The 23130-nt window shown below is 34.1% G+C and overlaps 1 protein-coding gene across 1 annotated transcript; it reads left to right on the top strand.

Annotated features, from left to right (window-relative positions):
* Nucleotides 1-3673: 3673 nt before the first annotated feature.
* LOC144433928 (RUN domain-containing protein 1-like) lies at nucleotides 3674-21138 on the top strand. The gene is made up of 15 exons (XM_078122338.1): nucleotides 3674-3791; nucleotides 4911-5065; nucleotides 8998-9142; nucleotides 9657-9749; nucleotides 12084-12191; nucleotides 12907-13059; nucleotides 15223-15375; nucleotides 16229-16324; nucleotides 16822-16958; nucleotides 17490-17601; nucleotides 18047-18142; nucleotides 18373-18486; nucleotides 19215-19405; nucleotides 20512-20606; nucleotides 21000-21138. Exons 2-15 carry the CDS (start codon nucleotides 4926-4928, stop codon nucleotides 21104-21106), a joined length of 1740 nt encoding a protein of 579 aa, XP_077978464.1. The 5' UTR covers nucleotides 3674-3791; nucleotides 4911-4925; the 3' UTR covers nucleotides 21107-21138.
* Nucleotides 21139-23130: the final 1992 nt, after the last annotated feature.

The following is a 23130-nucleotide window of genomic DNA, read 5'->3' as shown; positions in this document are numbered from 1 at the left end:
TTATTACCTTAGGTACATGTATATATTTTCTTTTCCTAATATGTGATGGTAAAATGCAAGTCATTTCTCAGGGCGTCTTGGCAGACAGTCCATTTGACTCCGAGTGCTCTAGCTATTAGGACCCCCACCTGCAATTGACGCTTTCCGAAAGGTCCATTTTCCTTACATGAAAAATACCAGCCTCAAAGCCAATTGAAAAATGACCCGCCCTTAATAACACTCATAATTCATTCACAAACATGGTATTTGATGGATATTTCGTGAACGTTTAAGTTATATTGACATTTTCAAAGTTCATAAGCAGTGTTGGAGTACTTAGTAAAGTGAGTCATACTATAAGTTTGACCTGATAGCTGTCGATCTTGCAATTATCAATGTCACATATTGCCATGGTAAATAATACGAACCAGTGTAGGCCGTACTTTTTATTGGTCGGCCATTTCAGGTAAGCGTCAAACTGAATTGAAAGTTGCTCTCACCACTATATTAACTTTTACAAGTGGTGAATTGAATAATAGTGTATCAAGAGAAAGCATACTCATTACGGTTCAAAACATCTCTTTGGTATGGCTCTGAGACTGACCATGGATATGTTATTACCTATTATCCTGTACAGTATAAAGTTACAGCACAGTCCGTCGTCCGCTTGCTAAGTTAATTCCGTTCTAGTCAGGAACTACCGCTGCCGCGGCGTTTACCTAGATTGGGGTAATTATCGTGATGGCAGGGTATACCTAGAACGGTAATTATTTCGATAGTGACAATAGACAATTGTCTGGTGCACGTAACTAGATCTATCTACTACGTTGCTTATACTTTCTAACCTCAGAGATCTACAAAACACCGCGGAGCCGGACATGGGTTATTCGAGTAGTTTTTTTCCCAATGCTTTGATGAACAGCCAAGTAATATAATATTATTTACAACAGTGGCACCCCGATTGTTCGAAGTTGTAAAGCGACGGAGATTGAAAGATAGCTGACCTAAATAAGAAGAACTCGATTGACCCAGACGACAGAACAACATGCAAACGTTCTTTTATGGTTACCGTGAATCAAGGAGATTATTCAATACACTATCAGATACATAAACACATAATTCTTATCATACACACAACTGTCTGACAATTTTCAATCTCATATGCAGGTGTTAAACTCTGGAATAGTCTTCCAATACATCTGAAACATCAGATGTCAAAACATGAATTTAGGAAAGGGCTTAAGGGACCGGCCAGTTTCTTCAGACTGGGGGGGGGGGTGGATTCTTAAATTGGGTCGACAAAAAGTCACTGACTCCCCCCCCCATCTGTAAAACCCAAAAAAGGCTGACCCCCCCATCATTTAATTTTAAAACATGATGGAACCCCCCCATATATATATATATATATATATATATATATATATATATATATATATATATATATATATATATATATATATATATATATATATATATATATATATATATATATATATATAGACAATATAAGTGACTCGATGGATAGATAGTGAAAGTTCGAAGTCGTAATATAATATTATTTACAACAGTGGCACCCCGATTGTTCGAAGTTGTAAAGCAACGGAGATTGAAAGATAGCTGACCTAAATACATTGTAAGAAGAACTCGATTGACCCAGACGACAGAACAACATGCAAACGTATATAATATTCACATGACAGGTATTTTTTGATCATGACTCAGTGTGGACTGCTTGACTGTCTTGCATCTACTTTATAAGATCCCGGGTTAACACTACTATCATAATTCTTTATAACTTACATAGGGTTGAAATATGTTCTTAAACAGTTAAATGGCATCATTATATACATGTAGTAAAGGTCAGCACATCTAATGGTAGTATCATTGGTAGGGGAGATTTGGAGTTTTAATTCAATTTTAGACTATCTTGGCAAACATTTCACATCTTTAAAAGACTATCATCTCAAATTAGAATTGGGTGAAAATATTTAAGAAAAGTTTAATATCATTATGACAGTAAAAAGGTTGTTGGTGCATCTGATTGTTGGTTGAATGCATGAGTGACCTCTGGGGTGAGGGAGTCCTTGGGGGTTTTCCCCCTGGCAGATCTGCAGTTTTTTGCTTCTATTAAGGCAATGTTTAGGTTATTCATAGCCTTTGAGGTAATATTTCCAATCTTCGAATAGCTAACGTAAATGTAAGTTTTAAATGAGTTTCCCATGTCACATAAAAATGACCCCGTAACATTGGTATAGTGGCATTAATATTGCATGTATAGTAAAGTCACCGGTATGTTAGGTGGTCATAATAGAAACTAGAATCTGATGAGATGTGGTGATTTTAAGTGTCAATAACATGTAGTGTCCAAAATAGAAAGTGTATTAATCCCTTCTGACAAGTTCACAGTGACGAGTAGGGAACATTTTAGATTAACTTCTTTTATAAGCTATCTATGAAGATTACCATTACGAAACCTTCAAGTTCAATTTTGCCCCAAAGTGCAATATAAGTGAAGCACTGATTGTGAAACAGCCAAGCATTTACATGACATGTTCTGTAACTAGTGTGGTAGCTAGGTAATACATGTATATGTATATTTATAGTTATGCTTGAACTAATAAGTAATATTAAAGAATTCGAATTCGTGTAAGAAACAGGGAGAAGAACAAATATTTACATGTACCACATTTCAGACAAGGCTATATGCCATTGTAGAAAAGGATTTTTTTTCTTCCATCACAATCCAAAACACAATGACCCCCCCCCCCCATCCACAATTTTGAAAACAGCATGACCCCCCTACTGCCAATTTCAAAAACAGGGTGACCCCCTCCCAATCCACCCCCCCCCCCCAGACCGAAGAAACTGACCGGTCCCAAAAGAATATAGCATTTCTGACGTGTAAATTTTCAATTATGGTTCTTGTCTTTTCATTAGTAGTTCTATGTCTGTGTTATGTATGTAATAATCTATACGTTCGTTTGTAATGTTCACTTGTTATTTCCATTAGCAGTGGAGCCAAACTCGATTAGTGGAAAGCTGGTTTTTGGACTCCAAATTGCTATTTTGTTTCTCCTTTTTGTCTGATGTGGTCCTTAGTGACATGTACATATAGGCCCGTATAAACATATGCATAGATTAGTTTTTCATGTGTTTAAAACGGTATTTCCATTTGATCATGCATATTTTGTTTGTTTTCTATATTTATGTTAATTTGTTTGTTTGTTTGTTTGTTTGTCTGTCTGTCTGTCTGTCTGTCTGTCTGTCTGTCTGTCTGTCTGTCTGTCTGTCTGTCTGTCTGTCTGTCTGTCTGTCTGTATGTATGTATGTTTGTTTGTTTGTCTGTTTGTGTCTTTCTGTTTGCTTTTGTAACACTGTTCCTAGGTTCTAAAGTGGTTACTTTTTATTAATTCTTATCAATAAGTGCTACCTCTTTGGTTACACTGATAAAAAGCTAACCCAATAATTTTTACTCTGTAAATTATACCATTTTTGTTGATATAAAAATAAATAAATAGATAAATAAATAAATACATATGTATGGAGCCCCGCTCGCCCTACGCGCGGTCAGCCACGGTCAGCCCACGTTGCACATGATACCGCCCTCTATAATTTTGTAAACATTTTTAGCGTAAAAGACGGGGGAGGGTGACGTCAGGAAATGATATCGTGTTATCCCGGATGTACTCTGCAGGTGATTCCAATATGGCGGATTAACGACAGTGCAGTAGAAATATATCGTCTTGTGATTTTTTTGTGTGCTGATTAATTAATGGACGGATAATTTTTATGTCTATTGGAAGAAGAGGAAAGTAAGTGATTTTTTTTCAATTTATATATATAAAAATGTGATGTATGTTGATATCGAATCATAAAGGAATCAAAAACACGACGACCGCGATCGCAGAGCAAACACGGGTTATCCTTCTGTTTATGAATGAATCATTCATGAGTTCTGCTGTAACATAAAATTAGAGTTTAGGTTTAAAGAACGGTCTCTGTACGAAATATCAGAAAGAAACATTAAGTCCAACTTGAAAGACATCGAGAGTGTAACTGTTCTGGCGAGGTCCGATCCGAAGTGTACCGATATAGATATTTGAACACTTCTGTCTTCAGTTCATGTAACGACGTACGTACGCGTTACTGTTATGTACTAGTATGTATGTACGTATAAAAAACATTACACGTGTGTGTTTACTTCGGGATATGTTTTGACGTCTGTAATCAATCACGTCAGCCGTACTTCAACCTCAGACCACTTCAACGGAGACAGACAACATCGTTGCTCGTGTTGCAATTCAGCAGCTGACTTTTGTTTTGGATGACAGAAATGAACAGAATAGAAGAAGGACTAAACTTCACGTTACTTGTTATATTCTTGGAGGAATTATACTGACAGTATAATTCCTCCAAGTTATATTATTATCTTTGCATGGTTTATTCGTTAGACAACACTTTCACTGTGGGTGTTTTCCAACCCAATCAAAATTTGCAGAAAAAAATCGCTAGCATAAAATTTCATGAAAAGAAATCGCTGGCATATCCTACTTAACTCAATATGATGTTTTTAAATTTTGAAAGTGACATGGTAGCGATGCATTTAATTGAATCGTGGATTCTCTGATAAATTACATTTGTTGCTGAAAGCATATTTTACAACTTACAAGGGATCACCCTTAGGCTAGACATCAGAAAATATTCATTTAGCACAGTTATGTTTGGGCACCCAGTATCTCCACTTTCAAACAACTTAAGTTATTGATAAACTTTTGCTGATAAATCAGAGATCCAGTTTTGAAGAAGAGACTTTACTAGTAAGAGAACAAATAGAACAGGCAAATGTGAATAAAGCAGTTCTGATGTGAGAAGTTTGGCAAACCTATGTATGAGATGATGACCTGTAAGTTAAAATGTTGAATTGATTTCAGGATTATAGCATCACTATGATGGAAGAAGTAGCCATAGCTGCTGAAGATTCCTACGACAGCCTGGATGAACAGATGATGGAAAGACCCAAGGGGGAAAGGTGGGCACCCCTTGGAGCTATAGCCAGCCCACCTCCCACTGTCATGCCAGAACACAGGTAAATAATGTTACAAGAAATCAAGATACTATAGTATCCAATACTGTTGTCTAGATATTGTGGGCGTAGTTCCCAAAGACCTTTAAGATGAAAGTTTAAAAATTGATAACATCTATCAATCTTGTTAGATGTAGGAGCAACCCAATATTCCTCGAATTCCTTGTCAGAAAGAGTTAATGCAAAGTAAAGATATAAATGTCATGTTTTGTTAACTTTCAATGTAACTTGGTTTCTTTTCACCACAGTCCATGAACAAATGTATAGGGAATGACCTGAACATAACACCATGCTGGAGTCGAGGTTACAAACCATCTAACCTAGTGTCTAAATTCCCAGTTGAAATGCTGTACATATCTTGCTTGAAGTGTTCCTTGCAATAGAAAACATATCATTTATAAGTCAATCACATAGAGATAAAAGTTTATGCAGTTTCCTGTAATACCGAAACTTAAATGTAAGAAATCAGATATCAAGTACCAAAATAGAAAAAATAGAATGTGGTTACGAATACAAAATGCTACAAATTGAACACATGTAAAACACAAATGACTATTAAAATTATGTTGTATATGCTCATTAAAAATATACTATTACATATTTCCTGTTTCCTGTCCATTCAGAGTCATGATCCCAATCTGAAATAACATATGACTTGTTGAATGACTGAACATGTGTGGGCGAGTGTATGCAAATCATACATATGTACATGTAACATCAGTCGTCTCTGCCATGTGCAAACCTACAATGTGTAGTTATAGTAGGAATTGTTATTAAAAAAACTTTCTTTCCTGGGTCTGTCCCCCAGGACTAATTGACATACTGGCTTGACAATGACAGAGTAACGTAGAGACTTGGCTATCTGACTTGATACCGACTTGACAGTATAGCTCAGAGACTTGGCTATCTGACTTGATACCGACTTGACAGTATAGCTCAGAGACTTGGCTATCTGACTCAACATGATACTACTGGCTTGACAGTATAGCCCAAGGACTAATTAACATACTGGCTTGACAGTATACTTGTTCAGAGACCTGTCTATCTGAAGTGACATGCTGACTTGGCAAATGGCATTTTCAAACCAAATAACCACATCGCTAGGCTAATGTCCAGGAAGAATACTTCCATTAAAGGAAGGCAATAGGAATCAAATTAATTCTTGTATTGTGTATGGTAATTTGATATTTTGAATTTTTCTGACATATGATTCCATTAGTAAAACTATCAATAATAAAGATATGATGACACTACATGTATATGTAGAGGTACATATGATAAGGTATGAAAGATAAAGTGACATCACTAGCTGTAACAGGAATATTATTTTTTCACTCAGACAACCAACAATATATTCGCTGAAAATTGTCAGAATACATGTTGTACCAATAATTTGGGAATTGTGTATTGTTACATGTAATTCGAGGTCAGTTTTATCCATAAGTAGCACAGTAACAGTTTGAAATTGTGATCACATAGGGGCACTGATTATCAAGTGTGGATCAACCACGAAATCAGTTTGATTGGATTTAGTGTACAATTATGAGTACAGTCACACAAATACATTAACTCACAGATGATTGAAGACTGTTCAGGGTGTACAACATTATATATCATTATACCTTAATCCTACCATGTAACTCTTTAAAAAAAAACACATTTTAGTTGCAGCTAGTGCAGCTTTAATTTACATGTATTAGCACTTTTCCTAAGTTCTAATATCCATTTTAAACACTGTCTATGGATACTATAGATAAAACTACATGTACCAACACAAACATGAGTATTTGTAAAATTTGACATCTGTGGTTATCTCAGATCATTTGTTAAGTTCTTCAGTAGTGGATTATTTTTTATGCAAATTTACAAGATCTCCTCACTTGTCAGTGTTTCACATCAGTCATTTCTTGCAGTGAGAAAAAGTTGAGTTGAAACAGATTTTGTCAAAGGTATCCATAGTAACAAGATGATATCAATTATATACGTAATGTACATGGACAAACCATTATCATATCTCAATTGATTGTTGAATATCCAACTTATAGACATATTGACGTCAATAAATTATCAATTTTCCATACATTTATTTCACTTACTAAATAATGACTGATGGATTGTTTTTTATACCAGTATTAACATTTGCAATATGAATAATAATTGTGAAAATCAATAGAATTATATTACTTTTGAATTATCAAATATTCAAGTTATATATTTCGATGATAGATATAAGTTGAAAATCACTCGGGTTTAGAAAATATGATTCATTAAAGGAAAACACTATAATTTTTTTAAAAGACAGACAGACAGACAAGACAGGCAGGCAGGCAGGCAGGCATGCACACACACACACATACATACACACACACACACACACACACACACACACACACGATACATACATAAGTTAACACAGAGACTAGTAAATTTAGAATTTGCTTGGATATCAGTTGTTTAAATATTTGTCTAATGTTCAATAAAAACAAAAATAAATGCATTTTGTTTCCTAAATTAAATGTTTATTCCTTGGCTAGTGGCTAGTGGCCTTGTAACAATGGATAGACATCATATAGAGTAGCACCAGCTTGGTGTCAGACAGCAGACAGGCAGTATTGTACCAGGACATGTGATATAGCAAGCAGCACACACCCATTACATTTAGATGTAAGGTCAGACTGGTAGTTGTAATGACTATGTCCAACCCAATGATGAGTCTACCAGCTGAGTCATTCTACAAACCACGCTGTTATCATTACCACAGCTGTTGCATTTTTATATTTTTGGGTAACGGCTTAATTGGTCGTCAATATTTTGTTATTGTTTCTATGACAACATTTATGCCAGCTGTTTTATTTTGCATGGAAAGAGAGATATTATCACAACACACAGTTGTTATTACTAGATTAGATGTAGATATTTATTCTATATAGCCAAACATGAGACGAGGAAAAAACATGAAATATTAGTCATTTTTAGAATAAGTGATTTTTTGTCTCTTAAATTAAGAGATATTTTGAATGATTATATTCGGAGTGAATAGATATAATTAACTGTATGTTATTATTAATTAATTCATTTGATAGTGACACTTAAATTGATAGGACTCATTCAGCTGTGTAACAACACTTCATGAATCATCCACAAATATTCTTTGAATTGCCGTAGGGAGTCTGTTCAATTCCACACTCGTGTGGTGATCTTATCTTGTGATTTGTATTAAAATAGAATAATGTTGTCACCCTTATCAACGTATATAATCTCTGCTATATAAGTAATTTATATTTGTTGCCCTGCATGTCATGAAATAATTTGGTTTGTTTAGAATAATTTGTCATTGAATAAAATTAATATAACAATGTTATAGAAGCGAGATCTTGAGACTGGATGTCATGTATAGCACTAAACTAAGGTCATGTAGATATGACTAGTATAATGGCAGTTTAAGAAAGGAAGTTTGGTCAATATATGAATTAATAGGACAATTCTGTGCTTCAAAAATATCAAAAAAATCTTTTTACAAGTAAAAGATATACAACAAGATACCATAATGTAGTTTCAACTGAATACAATGTACATCCACATTCACACTCAAACCAGGTCACATCGGTTGTCAGGGGCAACATGGTATTAATTAAACCCTGTACACACTGGTGAGAAATGTCTGACTTCAAGAAGCTTATGTCTGATCTGAGAGTACAAATCAGAGAGAATTGTGGGTAAAATATTGTACAGTGGAGTAGGTTGCTGCAACTTGTATCAGGTCCCTTATACTTTATTTTAAAGCTGTGTAGCAATATTGCAAAGATTAATGACAGTGTCTATAAAATAGATGGCCTCTATACCGAAAAAAAGTGAATTGTTAGAAAAAAGAAGAAGAAAGAAATGCTGTATAGTTTGTATTAACTTACATCTATGCATATTGCGTTGATTTTCAGCCATGTTGATGCATGGGGACAGCTTCAGCATTTAGAAGAAGAACAAGAACAATTGAATTCATCATTGCTTGCACTGACCACACATTTTGCACAAGTACAGTTTCGTCTCAAGCAGATTGTCAGTGCTTCACCAGAAGATAAAGAGGCAAGTATATTGTGAAATACAATAATTTTTAATTTACAAGTGTCATATTTCATTATTTATTCCTGAAGGTGTTTTCCATTGTAAGTTGTATACTGTTAATATATGAGTACATGACCAGTATGTTAGTATTTTGCTGAGTTTTGGAAACTATAGCAACAGAGCTCAAGAAGAAATACAAATGTATGGTCAACTTTTCTTTTCCATATCTCAATAGTCAGAATTGTGATGTATTTGATGTATTATAAACTATATATCTATCACAGTGCACTGACAAGCCTTTCTATGACTTGTACTGCTTTCCTAGCATATACCATCCATTAGCTGGAATTTTAATTTCACTAATTGCATGTGTATTCCACTTTGCTGAATTAAAATAAGTGTGGTACACAACATTAAAGACTAAGACGATTTGTAATTTGCTAGAAATCAATATTAATGCTTTTATGGTAGTTTCAATATATATGATTTTTGTAAGACATACAGTATTGCAATTTACCTAAATTTTCTTGTACAGATTCTGTTGAAAGAACTGGAACAGTTTGCTTTCCAAGGATGTCCAGATGTGAGGGGATCTACTGCTCAAGATGCACAAATGTTAGAAGACTGTGTAAGTTAGAATGCTGTAAATTTATTTTCTGTGTTTTAACAAAGGAAGTCTAGATCTACTTGTCTAGTTCCTATACAATATCGTTATGATATATTATTTAAACCACAGTTAGCATCCAGACTAAGATCTTCCCATGATATCGAATCATCTCTTGAGATTCGATATCATGCATAGCACAAAACTGTTACAAAGGTTTTAGAATCTTGGTTACGGAAAAAAGCAAGCTTGTCAAAGGTGACTAAATTCCCACAAATATAGCCTAGAGTTCTGGCTTTGGTTTTCAAATCTAGCAATCATTTCTAACAGTGCAGGATCAGTAGATTTGAAAGCCAATATTGGTAAAAATTGTTTCCATACCATTTTACCATTATTTTGGTGTATCGTGATAAAATAACTACTCAGTTAGATTTTACCAGCTTGAACAAAAACACCACGGTTTTATAAATAGATAATGCAAAAAAAGCACCATGACAATTTTGTTTATCGCCAGACCTGTCTGACATGAATGCCCGTATAGAATTATTTAAATTGTATAGTTTAATGAAATACCTGCAATCAATCATTAATAGACAGGAAACCAAGGCACCACCACGTTGAATGGATTGTGTTCTTTTCATTTCTGACACAAGCGTACCATACACTGAAATTAATTATGGCTATATTTTGAGGCTCCATAAATGTCCCAAATTATTTTACTTTGGAAATATATGCAATAGTGCAGTGTAACTATTAACATGGATTTATGATCCCTCAAAGTTGTTTTGTTTTTGATTAGTTTAAATAATTATGTTAAAATAACGCTGAATGTTGCCACTTTTCGGTACTGTGTTTTAAATAATGACAGCAACACATGGAGTGTGATAGATGAGGTCAAAGGTCAAAGTATCATTACAAACTGCTCCATGTTACATATCACGTAGACATGATGGCATGCAGTTTTCATTTTCTGTAAATGATTCATGTCTATGAATATAAAATTGATTTAATTAATTTATCTCTGTGTGAAAAAAAGAACAGCAACAATGCAATAAAACATATCAAATGTAACCATGTCTAAACCTGTTTAACTGAAAACAATACTTTAGAAAAGTGATAATGATAATGATAGGCTATTTGTAATGTTGAATGAGAAAAGGAAATGATTAGTATAAGTGTGTGTACAGCTGCTGCACTATGCAAGGTTTTATCCTTATAGTACACCCTGAATAGGTAAAAAAAAAAAAAAAAAAACATATGAAATTCTCATTTACATGCCATAATTTGTTTTGCAAGGATGACAACAGTTTGTAAATTGGCAACTGGCAGCATAAATATTTACATATTTAGATTAATCTCTAAGTAGAATTTCTACAAATTATTGATTATTAGACAGGTAAACCAGATGATGTCTTTGTTATCGTTGTTTTTCTTTCTTTTTATTCAATGGATAGAGACTTTATGTTACAAACCAGTACAGGTTGAACACATTTGAACAAAAAATGTGAATTATATACATGTACCCTTGTCACTGTACTGTCTCGATAACCTATGTTTGCATCACTGGTGCTTAAAATACAAATCAAAACATTCCAAATCGCTGTAATTTTTCCCAATTGTTCACATATTATGTTTGTGGATGTATAAATATATTGAATTATTATTTCCTGATATTGTACTTCCAGTCGGAAAATATTGTGACACAAGGATTTGTCACTTATCATTGAGAGACTCATAGTGACAAGATGCCTTAGGTCACTCATAGTTTCCTTGACTGAATGTGAAGAAAAATATCGGGGAATAATATCTACATGTGTCACAGTGTGGCTAATAATATTGTGAAATCGTCCAAAACTCATTACACAGCTGATAATTATAACAAGTACTGTACAACATGAATGGATATTATTTTGCTGTCGAAAATGATCTTTATCCAAATCTGAAACTAGAAGTTGTTCAGTTGTCAGTGTATTTGTAGCATGCAAACATTTCATGCAGCTCTATGTCGTTATTTAGGTAATGGTAACATCTTAAAAATGGGAACTAATTCATATTCTGCCCAGGAGAGAAAGTTTACTGTTTGAAATACAAAATTGGAAGTAATAATTGAAATTTTCTTGTGGTATCTAAAACATATCGTAATGAATGAAATGAGATGTCATTGTTTACTGATGAATTGATAATGTGATTCCTCAATGACAATCTGTCATACACACAGTACTTGCTAACATTGACAAATAATACAGCCTCCTGTGATTTCTAACAATGACTTTATTCAAAGCTACTGACAAAAGAAACTTTTAACCTTCATTTCTGAAACAGTAAGTGATGTAAATATATTCTGTTACATCATTTCAGAGTGAAAAAGAAAGAGAGGTAAAGATCAGTGAACAAAGAGAGAAACAAGCTGAATTGATTGGCCAACTCAAGAAACAACTGGATGATTTGGAACACTTTGCATATAAGGTAAGACTTAGTTGTCTATTAATCTGTGTTACAGTAAAAATTCTTTTTTCGACAACTCATTCAAAGTAACCTTGAACAAGTGTGAACAATCCTGTAGCCTGATGATATTGTGAGTTATGTCAGTTACTTTGTTAAACTCCTGAAAGTGTACATATGCTTTCACTGTTTTCTGCTGCACTTTACAACACTCATGAATGTATGGCCGCTAAGAATATGGAATACCCAGAGTATGCACTTTACTACACTCATGAATGTATGGCCGCTAAGAATATGGAATACCCAGACTATGCACTTTACAACACTCATGAATGTATGGCCGCAAAGAATATGGAATACCCAGACTATGCACTTTACAACACTCATGAATGTATGGCCGCAAAGAATATGGAATACCCAGACTATGCACTTTACAACACTCATGAATGTATGGCCGCAAAGAACATGGAATACCCAGACTATGCACTTTACAACACTCATGAATGTGTGGCCGCAAAGAATATGAAATACCCAGACTATGCACTTTACTACACTCATGAATGTATGGCCGCAAAGAATATGAAATACCCAGACTATGCCACACTTGCACTCACCTGCTATGTGGTACAGTACTTTCATAGTAATACATTGTGCTCAACAGCTGACCAACAGTTTTTCTAACCAATGGCCCATTACCCAGTAACCCTGACGATGTATACATATATAATTTCTGTTCCAGGATGGAGCTGGTGACCTACCACAAGCCAAAGTTATGGAAAAACAAAGAGTTGTGATTGATGAACTCAAAGATAAACTGGGGTTAGAATTAGAGGATTTTGATAAATTAAGTACAGATGACCTTAGGAAACAAGTTGATGCTGCCATTGGACAGGTAAATCAAACCTTATCTGTTGTCAGACTTCATTGATGATGTGAATTCTTTACTATTTTAACAGCTGTATCATAGAGTACGGTATCTTGTGATACAACAAAAACCAGAAACCCTGAAACAAAATGTCGCCTGGCTTGACAAAAATCCCACTAACATTGCTACAGCTTTTTGCCTGGCTAGACAAAATATCTCATTAATGTTGTAAATCTTGTCTGGCTCGACAGAAATGTAATATTTCCACATGTTATCGTATGGCAAGACAAGAACTGAATTGCAATTGATACATTTTAGTCAATTGACTGTCTGAAAAATATCAAAAAACGCGCCAAACGTAGGTTTACCAGGGATGTATAAATTTGGTGATGATCTCCTAAGATAATTGGAATCACATGCAAAGAAAGGGTAACAATTTTGATAAAGATATTTGTCACACCAGATGATTAACGAAACGCTGTTGGTAAGATTTTGTCTAGCCAGACAATAAGATGTAGCAATATTGTCTGAGATTTTTGTCAAGTCAGGTGACGTTTTGTTTCAGGGTTTTTGATTTTCATTGTAAGGCAAAACCAAGACCGATATAATATTCAATGTTGTTGGTACTCCTGTTAACCATTTGTAATGTGTACTTGAAGGAGAGTTTACAATGATGAATCTTTCAGTCTCACAATACCTATAAGCATTTTATGGGTGTTAGCAGTGTATGTGAGTATATTGAGTGTAGGCTACATTTACATAAATAACATGAAAAGTAAGCTTCTTTGTTTGAACTATTGGTAGTTTTGAATATATTTTTGTAATACAGTATGTCAGTAGAGTTAATGCTGTTTTTGTATTTTTATTAGCTAGGTGAAGAACTCTATTATAGAAAAGAATAATCTTATTTCATATTCACTTATAAGATAACACAAATGTGAGAATGTTGGGATGAATCTTGGATAGCTATAAATTCTGAATAAATATTTGGACATGTAGAAGAAATACTAACACTTTGTGTTGTTGGGTATACAAAATGTACATGTTTACTTAAATACTTGTAGCTCCCACTTAAAGATGCCATTTCTATAAGATCGTGTATGAAGTGTTCATAAATTATACTCTAGACATAGTGCTAGGTTTGGAAACATGGTTAGTTTAATACAAGAAAGTGACAAAGGTTGCCTAGGAAACCAACCTATAAGTAGAAATTTTGAATTCTAAAGGAGCTTTATGTCACAGACATATTATTTGTATTAATAGCAATAATGACATGTCAGAATGTTAGAATGACCTCACAGAAATACTCAAGGGAAATCCAATCATATAGTTAATCCTGACTGTGCTAAACTTGTTATTTATAGCATAGCATAGAACATTTTAGATTTTCAATCTTATCTATATAACTTACAAGTTACAATGTTACATATACATTGTACCCACACATCAATATGTGAATCGCAGACAAATTTCTGTCGGTAGTCTCTAGACGTTTTACTTCTAATGACATTTGAATTAGTTTACTTTATACCTTAAGTCTGTCCTATCAACCTAAGACTGTTTTGTTAAATATGTGATAAATTATAACAGTGTATGCTATCCAAACAATGTGACATATGATGATTTGCTAGACTGGATGCCAACAGTGGTTTCTAACCACAATGGTAAAAATACTGTACAGGAACTAGACTAATGATTTGCATACATGTAGGTGTAATAATATTCACAATTAATGCTATCAGACACACTGAAGTGATTCATTATTAATCTTCTCTTATTAGGTAACAAATAAATATTGAAAATTGTCAAAAGACTCAGTAAAACATGCAATGTTCACAGAAGAGAGAGAGAGAAACTGATAAAACTCCCCTGAACTGTCACTTTTTTGGGAACACCAAAATTACAAATCCCTTAAACAAAACTTTTTGAAATATGTGGCTATATTCTTTGACCATTTCTGAGTAGTACTATTACTATGCAAGGAATATTTGTTTTGTTTTCTAGAAAATACAATATTAAAATATCTCATCCAGTTCTAGAATTTGAGTATATATAAAACTAAGTACTTTATAAGTTTATTTAGGACATGTGAAAAAAAAGGATCACTTGAGTGTATTACCAAGTTGCAGTCATTCAAATAACACTCAAAAAATTACTGAAATTGAGTGTACATGTCTTCATAACTTCCAGATTGTAAATCCTGCCAAGGTAAAAGGTATGGTGATTGATCAACTAAAGAACCAGATTGGTGATTTGGAAAGATTTATAGAGTTTTTACAAGGAGAAGCTACATCACCAGGACCCTTTGGTTCTCCTGTTGATTGTGGATGCCCAGTTCATAAAGTAAGTAAAGATACATCTACAAGGGGACTGTGGTTTTAACTGCCATCTAAATTTGATTTTGTTTAGGTTTTCCGAACCTTCCAATTTCAAATATTTATTTGAAATATTAATATGCTTGGATAATCATGCCTACACATAGATTTTTGGTTTCATTTGAATTGAAATTGTAAAAATTATGATGCTGTCACAGTTACTGGATCCTTTCTTTCCTAACTTGGTCTCAGTGAAATCCATGGATAACCTGTTTTGTCATGTAATATCAGTAGTAGTTTACACATACACATGTACAAGGGATTATAGCTTCAAGAATGTTGACAACCAAATAGTCGCTATTATCAGGTTGGACTATTGTTGAGTTGTAGCCGCTTCACGTCAATGCAATGTTTAATCCTTAGCAAGAACTCACTAAACATACCAGTACATGTAAGTTATCTCTGTTCAGCTCTAGTTAACACAGGACATGATTTATATCTACAATGTATGTATATAGAGTTATTCATAAAATTGTTCATTTATTTGATCAATCACTCTACAAATAAGCCCATATACATACAGGAATCAATCATTATTTTATTACATTATCAATCAATTTTTTAAAGTATTGTTAACAGATTAGATTAATCATAGTACAGATTATTTGTCAAGTAGTTTTCTGTTACAAAATATTGATCCATCGAAAATCAGTTATTGATTCATACTTAATCAAATATTGATTCACTGAAAGGGCTTTTTCATAAAATAAGAGTAAGCATAATACAGGTTTTTCTTCAAATAGTCATTTATTAGTTATTGATTGTAGTCAAGTATTAGGTGATTGATCAGTTATTGATTAAAGTATTGATTGATCTCACAGGGAAAGGATGAGCACAGTACAGATCATGATGGTGACAATCCAGAATGTTGTATATCACCTAATGTTGCCAAGGAAACCAGCCAAAAGGACACACAGGTTAGTCATATATGTATATGTACAAATCTTAGAGAATTAAATGCAGTATCCATGCGATTGAAGTGATTGAAAGATTTGTAACAATGTTGATGTTATAGTGTAGTCAGCATTATCAGGCTGCAATGGATTGTATGCTCCCCGGGGAGTTGAGGAAGACTAAAGGGCCGTTGTGCCGTTCTGGTCCGAGCCAGGGGTAATAATTGTAAAGTGCTTTGAGCACGGCATGGGAAAGCGCTATATAAAAACCCAACATTATTATTATGTGTGTGTGTTGTGTTCCATGATTATTGTGCCATGGCAAAACCAGACCTATATAAACTGCATTCTCATGAATCTGGAAAAGTTATCAAAGTTTGTATTCATTGCAGAAGACTGATGAACTACATGTACATGTATTAATATTTGAGTTAGATCATATAGACTTGTGTTTTCTTCACATTGTCACACATTTTATTGAGTTGATTTTTAACAACTTTGTTATTATGTCATCGTTACAGTCACGTGAAAAGAATATTGCAGTGTTGAAAAGAGCGCTAGCTGTGTTACAGTTAGTGGCTATGACACAGTTTGGATGTGGTACATCACAGCTGAGAGAAAATCCACCACCGGACAAGAACACAGAAAGGGGATACGAGTAAGTGTGTGTGATATCTTGAATTGGCCAGTAGTAGACTTAGAGGGGAAATCAATATAACTCTGATACAATCTTTACTTTGAACTTGTCAAAATGGAATCCATGTGGTCTGGATTCCACAGTTAGATTTGTCTTCTGAATTAGCATGGTGAAGTGTCTTGTCTGTGTGGGTATGTGTAAGAAAAACCTTAATCAAAAACTGCTGGGTTGATTGCATTTTTATTTGGTAGGGATGTTACTTAGGATGTCTATATGGGGAATTGTTCAAAACATTTTAACTTATAGTTTGTGGTGTCAGTGCCTGTAGTGTCTGTTAACAGTTGAATTGAAAGACTCCACAGTTTGTCTGTACATTTACCATTCTACTGGAAAATCAGTGCTATCATTTGGGTCGATTTTTCAGCTTTATACATTTATATATAGTAGTAGATCATGCCACAGTTCTATGAAATTCTATATACAATTATTAGTAAATGCATACTATCTGCTATGTTGTTTGCACGTCTTTCATTGTTGTTTTCTACTCAACAGAGAATCACTGAAAAGACTTGAGAGGATAGTGGAGCATGTAGCAGAGCTAGCTAAAGTACACCATGAAGAGGCACCGCCATCGGAAAGTGACTATACATCAGATTCTGAAGAGGTAAAAACAAATAGACCTGTCAAGTGAACAGAGCCCTCTAGTGACCATGATGCAAAGTAACCCTTACTGAGAATTAATTTATGACACAGAGAGAGTCAAACATACCTTGGTATCATACTTTTAAGTGTACTAGGTTATGGCATCTGTCTTTAGTATTTTGATTCCGATTGTCCTAGCACAGTCATAGTCATTTCACGTGTGGTCACTAGAGGGCGCTATTTTCAAAATGGGTGACGATCATCAATATGTTGACCGTTTTTGTAATGTATGTATTAATGTTCATGTACATTGGTACTACCAATACATAGATATTCACAAGTATTCTCATTTAGCCCACATACATAAAATATTTCATACCAATGCCCATGAAAACAAGATTCCTCCAATACTTTTTGCCAACTTAATTTTTGTACCTTTTGTACCTGTATCTGTATTTTGTTAACAGACACCATGGACAAGGCCTCTAGATGAAGTCACTATTGCTGTCAGAAAGAAATTAGCTCCAGCTCTGCGTGATCTCTTTCAACATGGACTGATGAAGGTTTGTGAAGATATGATGTCAGCAAAAATAGAATTGATAATCAAGATGTTTTCACACAGAACTTGTTAGATAAATAATTGATACTTTGACACCTTTTGTGTTTTGAAAATTTACAACAATGAGAAAACAATATCTGATTATGAAATGTTGCTATATTGACTAAAAACACTAATGACTATCTATGTAGTACATATTTTTTGACTAATACTATATTTATCATTTATTCATAGATGAGTCGTAGTCGGACTGTGATGTTACCCATAGCTTGTCTAGTACCCAGGGCTTCTAAAGTCAGTACTAATGTACATGCTTGGGAAATATTTGTAGACTATTACAACATGAAGGTGAGTTTATCATTACAAAATATGGCTTGGAAATTCTGTAATGGTGATGGAGGTGTGTGGGGGTGGAGGGGAGGGACTGGGTGTTGTCATGCACTTTTTGAATTGTATGGAGGGGTACATCTCTCTGATGATAGAGTAAGGGGAGTGATGGGAAGATGTGCACTTTGTATGGAGAGATATACCCATCCCATCATACTGCTGCCCAGGATGTATTTGTTGTATCAGTTGTCATGGTAATAATGGATATTCGTCATTCAATCTAACACCAGAAATTAAAACTAGTCTGGTCCACTGTCGATAGAATATGAATAAGATAAAATGAATCTAAAAATGAGCTACCGATAATCTTGAAAGTGATGCCCTTTTCAGAAAGGATCTCGTAATCAACAAGTATCACTGAGTTTAATGTAAAAATCATAGCTAACATTAACGTTTTTCAGAGCTACTTTAGAAAGCAGACTTGGCCACATGACTCATAAAATACCTAAGTAGTTCAAATCTTGTTTCTGTATATAGGATACTTGAATAGCCAGGATTACCCACACACAACGACAATTAACTTTCAACACCCCCCCCCCCCCACCATAAAATAAGGATCTGATTTGTCTACTGTCTGCTTTACTAGTTTGACCACTATACTCGAAACATTGGTAATAAATTTAATGTAGACAAAAGGACTTGTCATTTCTTTTACTAAACCCTGATCTGGTTTGTACTTTCTTGTATAGAATGGTATAAAGTATACTAGATCACCTGCCAGGAAACTATCCCAGTCATTCCAGCTGGACATCATAGGAGGCACTGCCATTACAGGAAAACAGACCATGCTTACTGCCATAGATTCTGTCAGATCATCACATGTACCACTCAAGAGAAGTCTAGATTCACAATTCAAGGCATTCGTATGTGAAGGACTAAAGTAAGTCTATGCAAGTAGAATCTATGTCTAGATCAGTTGTAGGATATGTCAGACAATACCCCCATGTATACAAAAGCACAAAATATACTAGATCTTAGTCAGGATGATTTTATGTCTGTGGAAACAGAGATATCCTAAAACTAGACTGAAGGAGATCGGAGAATATATTGTTCATGGTTCCAAGAATCAATAGGACAGTACAAATGATAGATACTTTGGAACAGTAAATTTGAAACGAATGCGACATTTCGTTCTGTCTACTACAGACTTTGATCACACAGTGATTTAATTATTCAGTGTTCATGTTTCACTGCTAAGTACATCCATTGTAAGTCTCCTGAATTCCTCCTGACTTTAAGGACACCCATCGTAGGTCTCCTCAAATCCTTCTAACTTTGGACACCCACACCACCTTAGGTAACCTTACAATTCACTGATACCTTTAGTTGAGTTACAGATGGTAATCATTACATGATATACTGATACAGTCATTGACATCATGTTTTTCAATCATTGCCTTCTTAGTATTGATTTGCATGGAGTACCTTATGATGAACAATCAATAGATAGAAATCAATTTACTTGACTTCAGATAACCACTTTACTTCACTATTATTATCCAGAAACGTGAGAAAAAAACATATCATTGTAGAGTTATATTTAGTAAGATATAAATATAATTTACTGAGGCTAATTTGCCTAATATGGTCAAATGAAATATATTGCATGACGTTTGTTCTCAACTTTGTACCGATGTGTATTTCTTTTTGAATGAGTGTGAAAATTAAATGTATATAGAAGCAAAAGGCTGTTATGTTACATAATATTAAGTGTGACAAATAAGTCTCTAAAGTGGAAGGCTAAGAATGCTTACTACAGTCATCAGATGTTGTTTTTCTGTTGATTTATTTTACAGTAACTACTAGTGGGAAAAAAGGTTATCTCTTAGATTTGATTGTAGCCAAAAAGAAATAAGGAGAAAATAAAAAGCAAAGAAAAAGATGAAATGACATATTGCATAATAGTATTTTGTCTCTGTTTACAGTGCATATTATAAATCCTATTTCTTCTCTTTTCTCACCTTACTTATAACTACTTTGTTACAGTGAACACAAGTTAGCGACATGGTGTCGTCTCATATCAAGGACACCCTCACTGATTGATACTTACTATGCTTCATGGAGTTTTATGCAGAAGACAGGTTTGTTTAATATAATAGGAACTATTGGTGTGGTTTTCATGTCTACGTCTATTAGTTTTCTGTACTGCTAACAGCCTTATTCTTCATAGCTACATGTACTTATAGATTCACTACAGCTGTGATGGATGGATGGACGGATGGATGGATTGATGCATGGCTGGACAGATTGATGGATGAATGGATGAACGGACAGACAGACTGATGGATGGATTCAAGACAGACAGACAGATTATTTCATTGATAAAAGTTGCCTTTTCATGTACTGTATTTATTTTAGTGATGGATGTGAAAAATTAATATAGTATGATACAAGTTAATTCTTTGAATAAAATAATAATTCTGACCAGCTGACAAACTTATTTTAAATCACTCTTGTTTTCCATTTGATTTCAGGGTTTGATAAAGCCATAAAAGTACTGGATAAACTGACTCCTTTGAACTTCTACTTGCCAAGTGACTTAGCCATCAGACAATTCCATAATATTCGGGATGCTTTCTGATAGCCAAGATGATGATGACAACAATATCAATGATGAATAAGGACAACGACAATGATGATGACAGTGACAGTGACGATGATGACAATATCTATGACAGTGATGATGACAATGAAGAAGAAGATGATGATGACAACGATGACGGTGATGGTGACCATGATCAGAGTTAATGACAGTGATGATGAAGATGACGACGACAATGACGATGACAACAATGACAATGATGATGAAGATGATGATGACCACGATCACAATGTCAACAACAGTGATGATGGTGATGGAGATAGTGACAACAACAACGATGATGACAATGACAATAACATTGGTGTTAGCAGTGACAATGACAGTGGCAATTGACAACAACAACAAAAACAACAACAACAACTATGATTACATTGACATTGAAGATGACAACAATCACATCAACGACCAAGACAAGATATCCGGAGGATGACCAAGAACTTCCACCTAAGGACTCTAGAATATAGGATGTAATTTATTGTAATAATGTGCCATTGTCACGAGATGTGAAATTTTTTATTTATTATATTGAATTTGTTAATTACTATAACATAATTGGATGTAATTAGTTCGTTCTTTTTATCTATTCATAGTTTTCACATTTGGTTTTAAATTTAAAGATAACCTGTTGTCGATTGAGGAATCATAACTGAAGAGGAAATGTTTTATCTTTTCACTTTGATACATCTGGTTGATAAACCATATTAAAATGACAAGATGAATATTGAATATTACACCCAGGGTTTGTTTTATCTATATGGATGATCCACTTGAATTTCTAATTTGAATTCATATTTGAAATTTTGCAAATTATTTTTAAAACCATCTTGTAAGAATACTGTTCTTTTTTAGTTCCCAGTGAAATATATACTGGCTATAGTTTAACAATATGTTTACCAATTCTTTTCTTCGGTTCAAAGTCAATGTGGGGATGTTTTTGTTGACTTCAAGTCAACCATTACAGGGTTTTATTTGTTGCTTTGTTTCCTTTTAATGTAAATCGTTACTTATATTTGCAAATATTTTGTAGTAAATTTATTTTGATGTTTAGAAAGTTAACTATGTACGTCACAGCCCTAGTATGTAAATATGTTGATTACTAGAATTTGTAATGTAAGATAGAATAATAACAGGTCTCACTTTCATGTACCTAAACATTTGGTGTAGCTTCCATCAGCTCTTTTCCTTTCTCCACCTTGCCAACTAAAAGTATTGTGCAAAATTGTTCATAAAATTGAAGATGAGCTCACCAATCAAAGACTGCATTCCAAAGTGATGTGTGTTTCAGAATTATGGGGTTATTGTGCAATTCAATGATTTTAGGTAATTTGGGCTAAAAACCAAAGATATGATTTCCTGGTTTATTTTCTTTTATTGTTGTTTGTTTAGTTTGTCACTGTTCTGTATAAAATTGAAGAGTAGAGCTATCATGTACACTGTTACAATCCACAGTGTATTAACTATATACAGTCTGACGTACATATTGCGTTTATCAATCTTACTGTTTTGTTGATGAAATGTGCTTAATTTTATTTCTAGCTCATGGCACAGACAAGTAACACTGTAATCTGTGTGTTACTTGTCTGTGCTCATGGCATTAGCATTGTTTGCGAATGACATAATACGTATGCAAATTAGTAAGAATTGTTGACCAATGAGTGAGCTGACATGATTGATAGCATACTTAGATACCCTCATAGTACTAATGACTGACCTTGTAATTTGGCAGCATTCCCCTTGAGATGATGAAGACTATATGTCATTTTAGAGTTTGTTTCTTAAAGTACTTGGGCATAACATTTCTGAGTTTAGCAAGAAACCAGCCATTATAGACAACACAGTTTTTAGACAATCTGGAGGGTATGTAACTCAGATTGTCAATTTTCAAAGAAATTTGTCAATATTATTTATTGACTTCTTGTGTAGACAGTAGACTAAGCATTCACTGTACTGTCTATTCATCACTGCCTTGTAGCGTTCCTATTATAACTTTAGAAGTAAGACAA

The sequence above is a fragment of the Glandiceps talaboti genome, chromosome 4 (assembly GCF_964340395.1).
Source record: "Glandiceps talaboti chromosome 4, keGlaTala1.1, whole genome shotgun sequence".
Taxonomy (NCBI): Eukaryota; Metazoa; Hemichordata; class Enteropneusta; family Spengelidae; genus Glandiceps; species Glandiceps talaboti.
Note: the sequence above shows the minus strand (reverse complement) of the source record. Positions and strands in the feature narration are given on the sequence as shown.

What these genes read in the sequence shown, in the direction of transcription:
- LOC144433928 (XM_078122338.1), top strand. Translation starts at nt 4,926, where the DNA reads ATGATGGAAGAAGTAGCCATAGCTGCTGAAGATTCCTACGACAGCCTG. An exon ending in ACTGTCATGCCAGAACACAG is followed by an intron (nt 5,066 to 8,997) that starts GTAAATAATGTT and finishes GTTGATTTTCAG; the next exon opens with CCATGTTGATGCATGGGGAC. An exon ending in GAGTTTTATGCAGAAGACAG is followed by an intron (nt 20,607 to 20,999) that starts GTTTGTTTAATA and finishes ATTTGATTTCAG; the next exon opens with GGTTTGATAAAGCCATAAAA.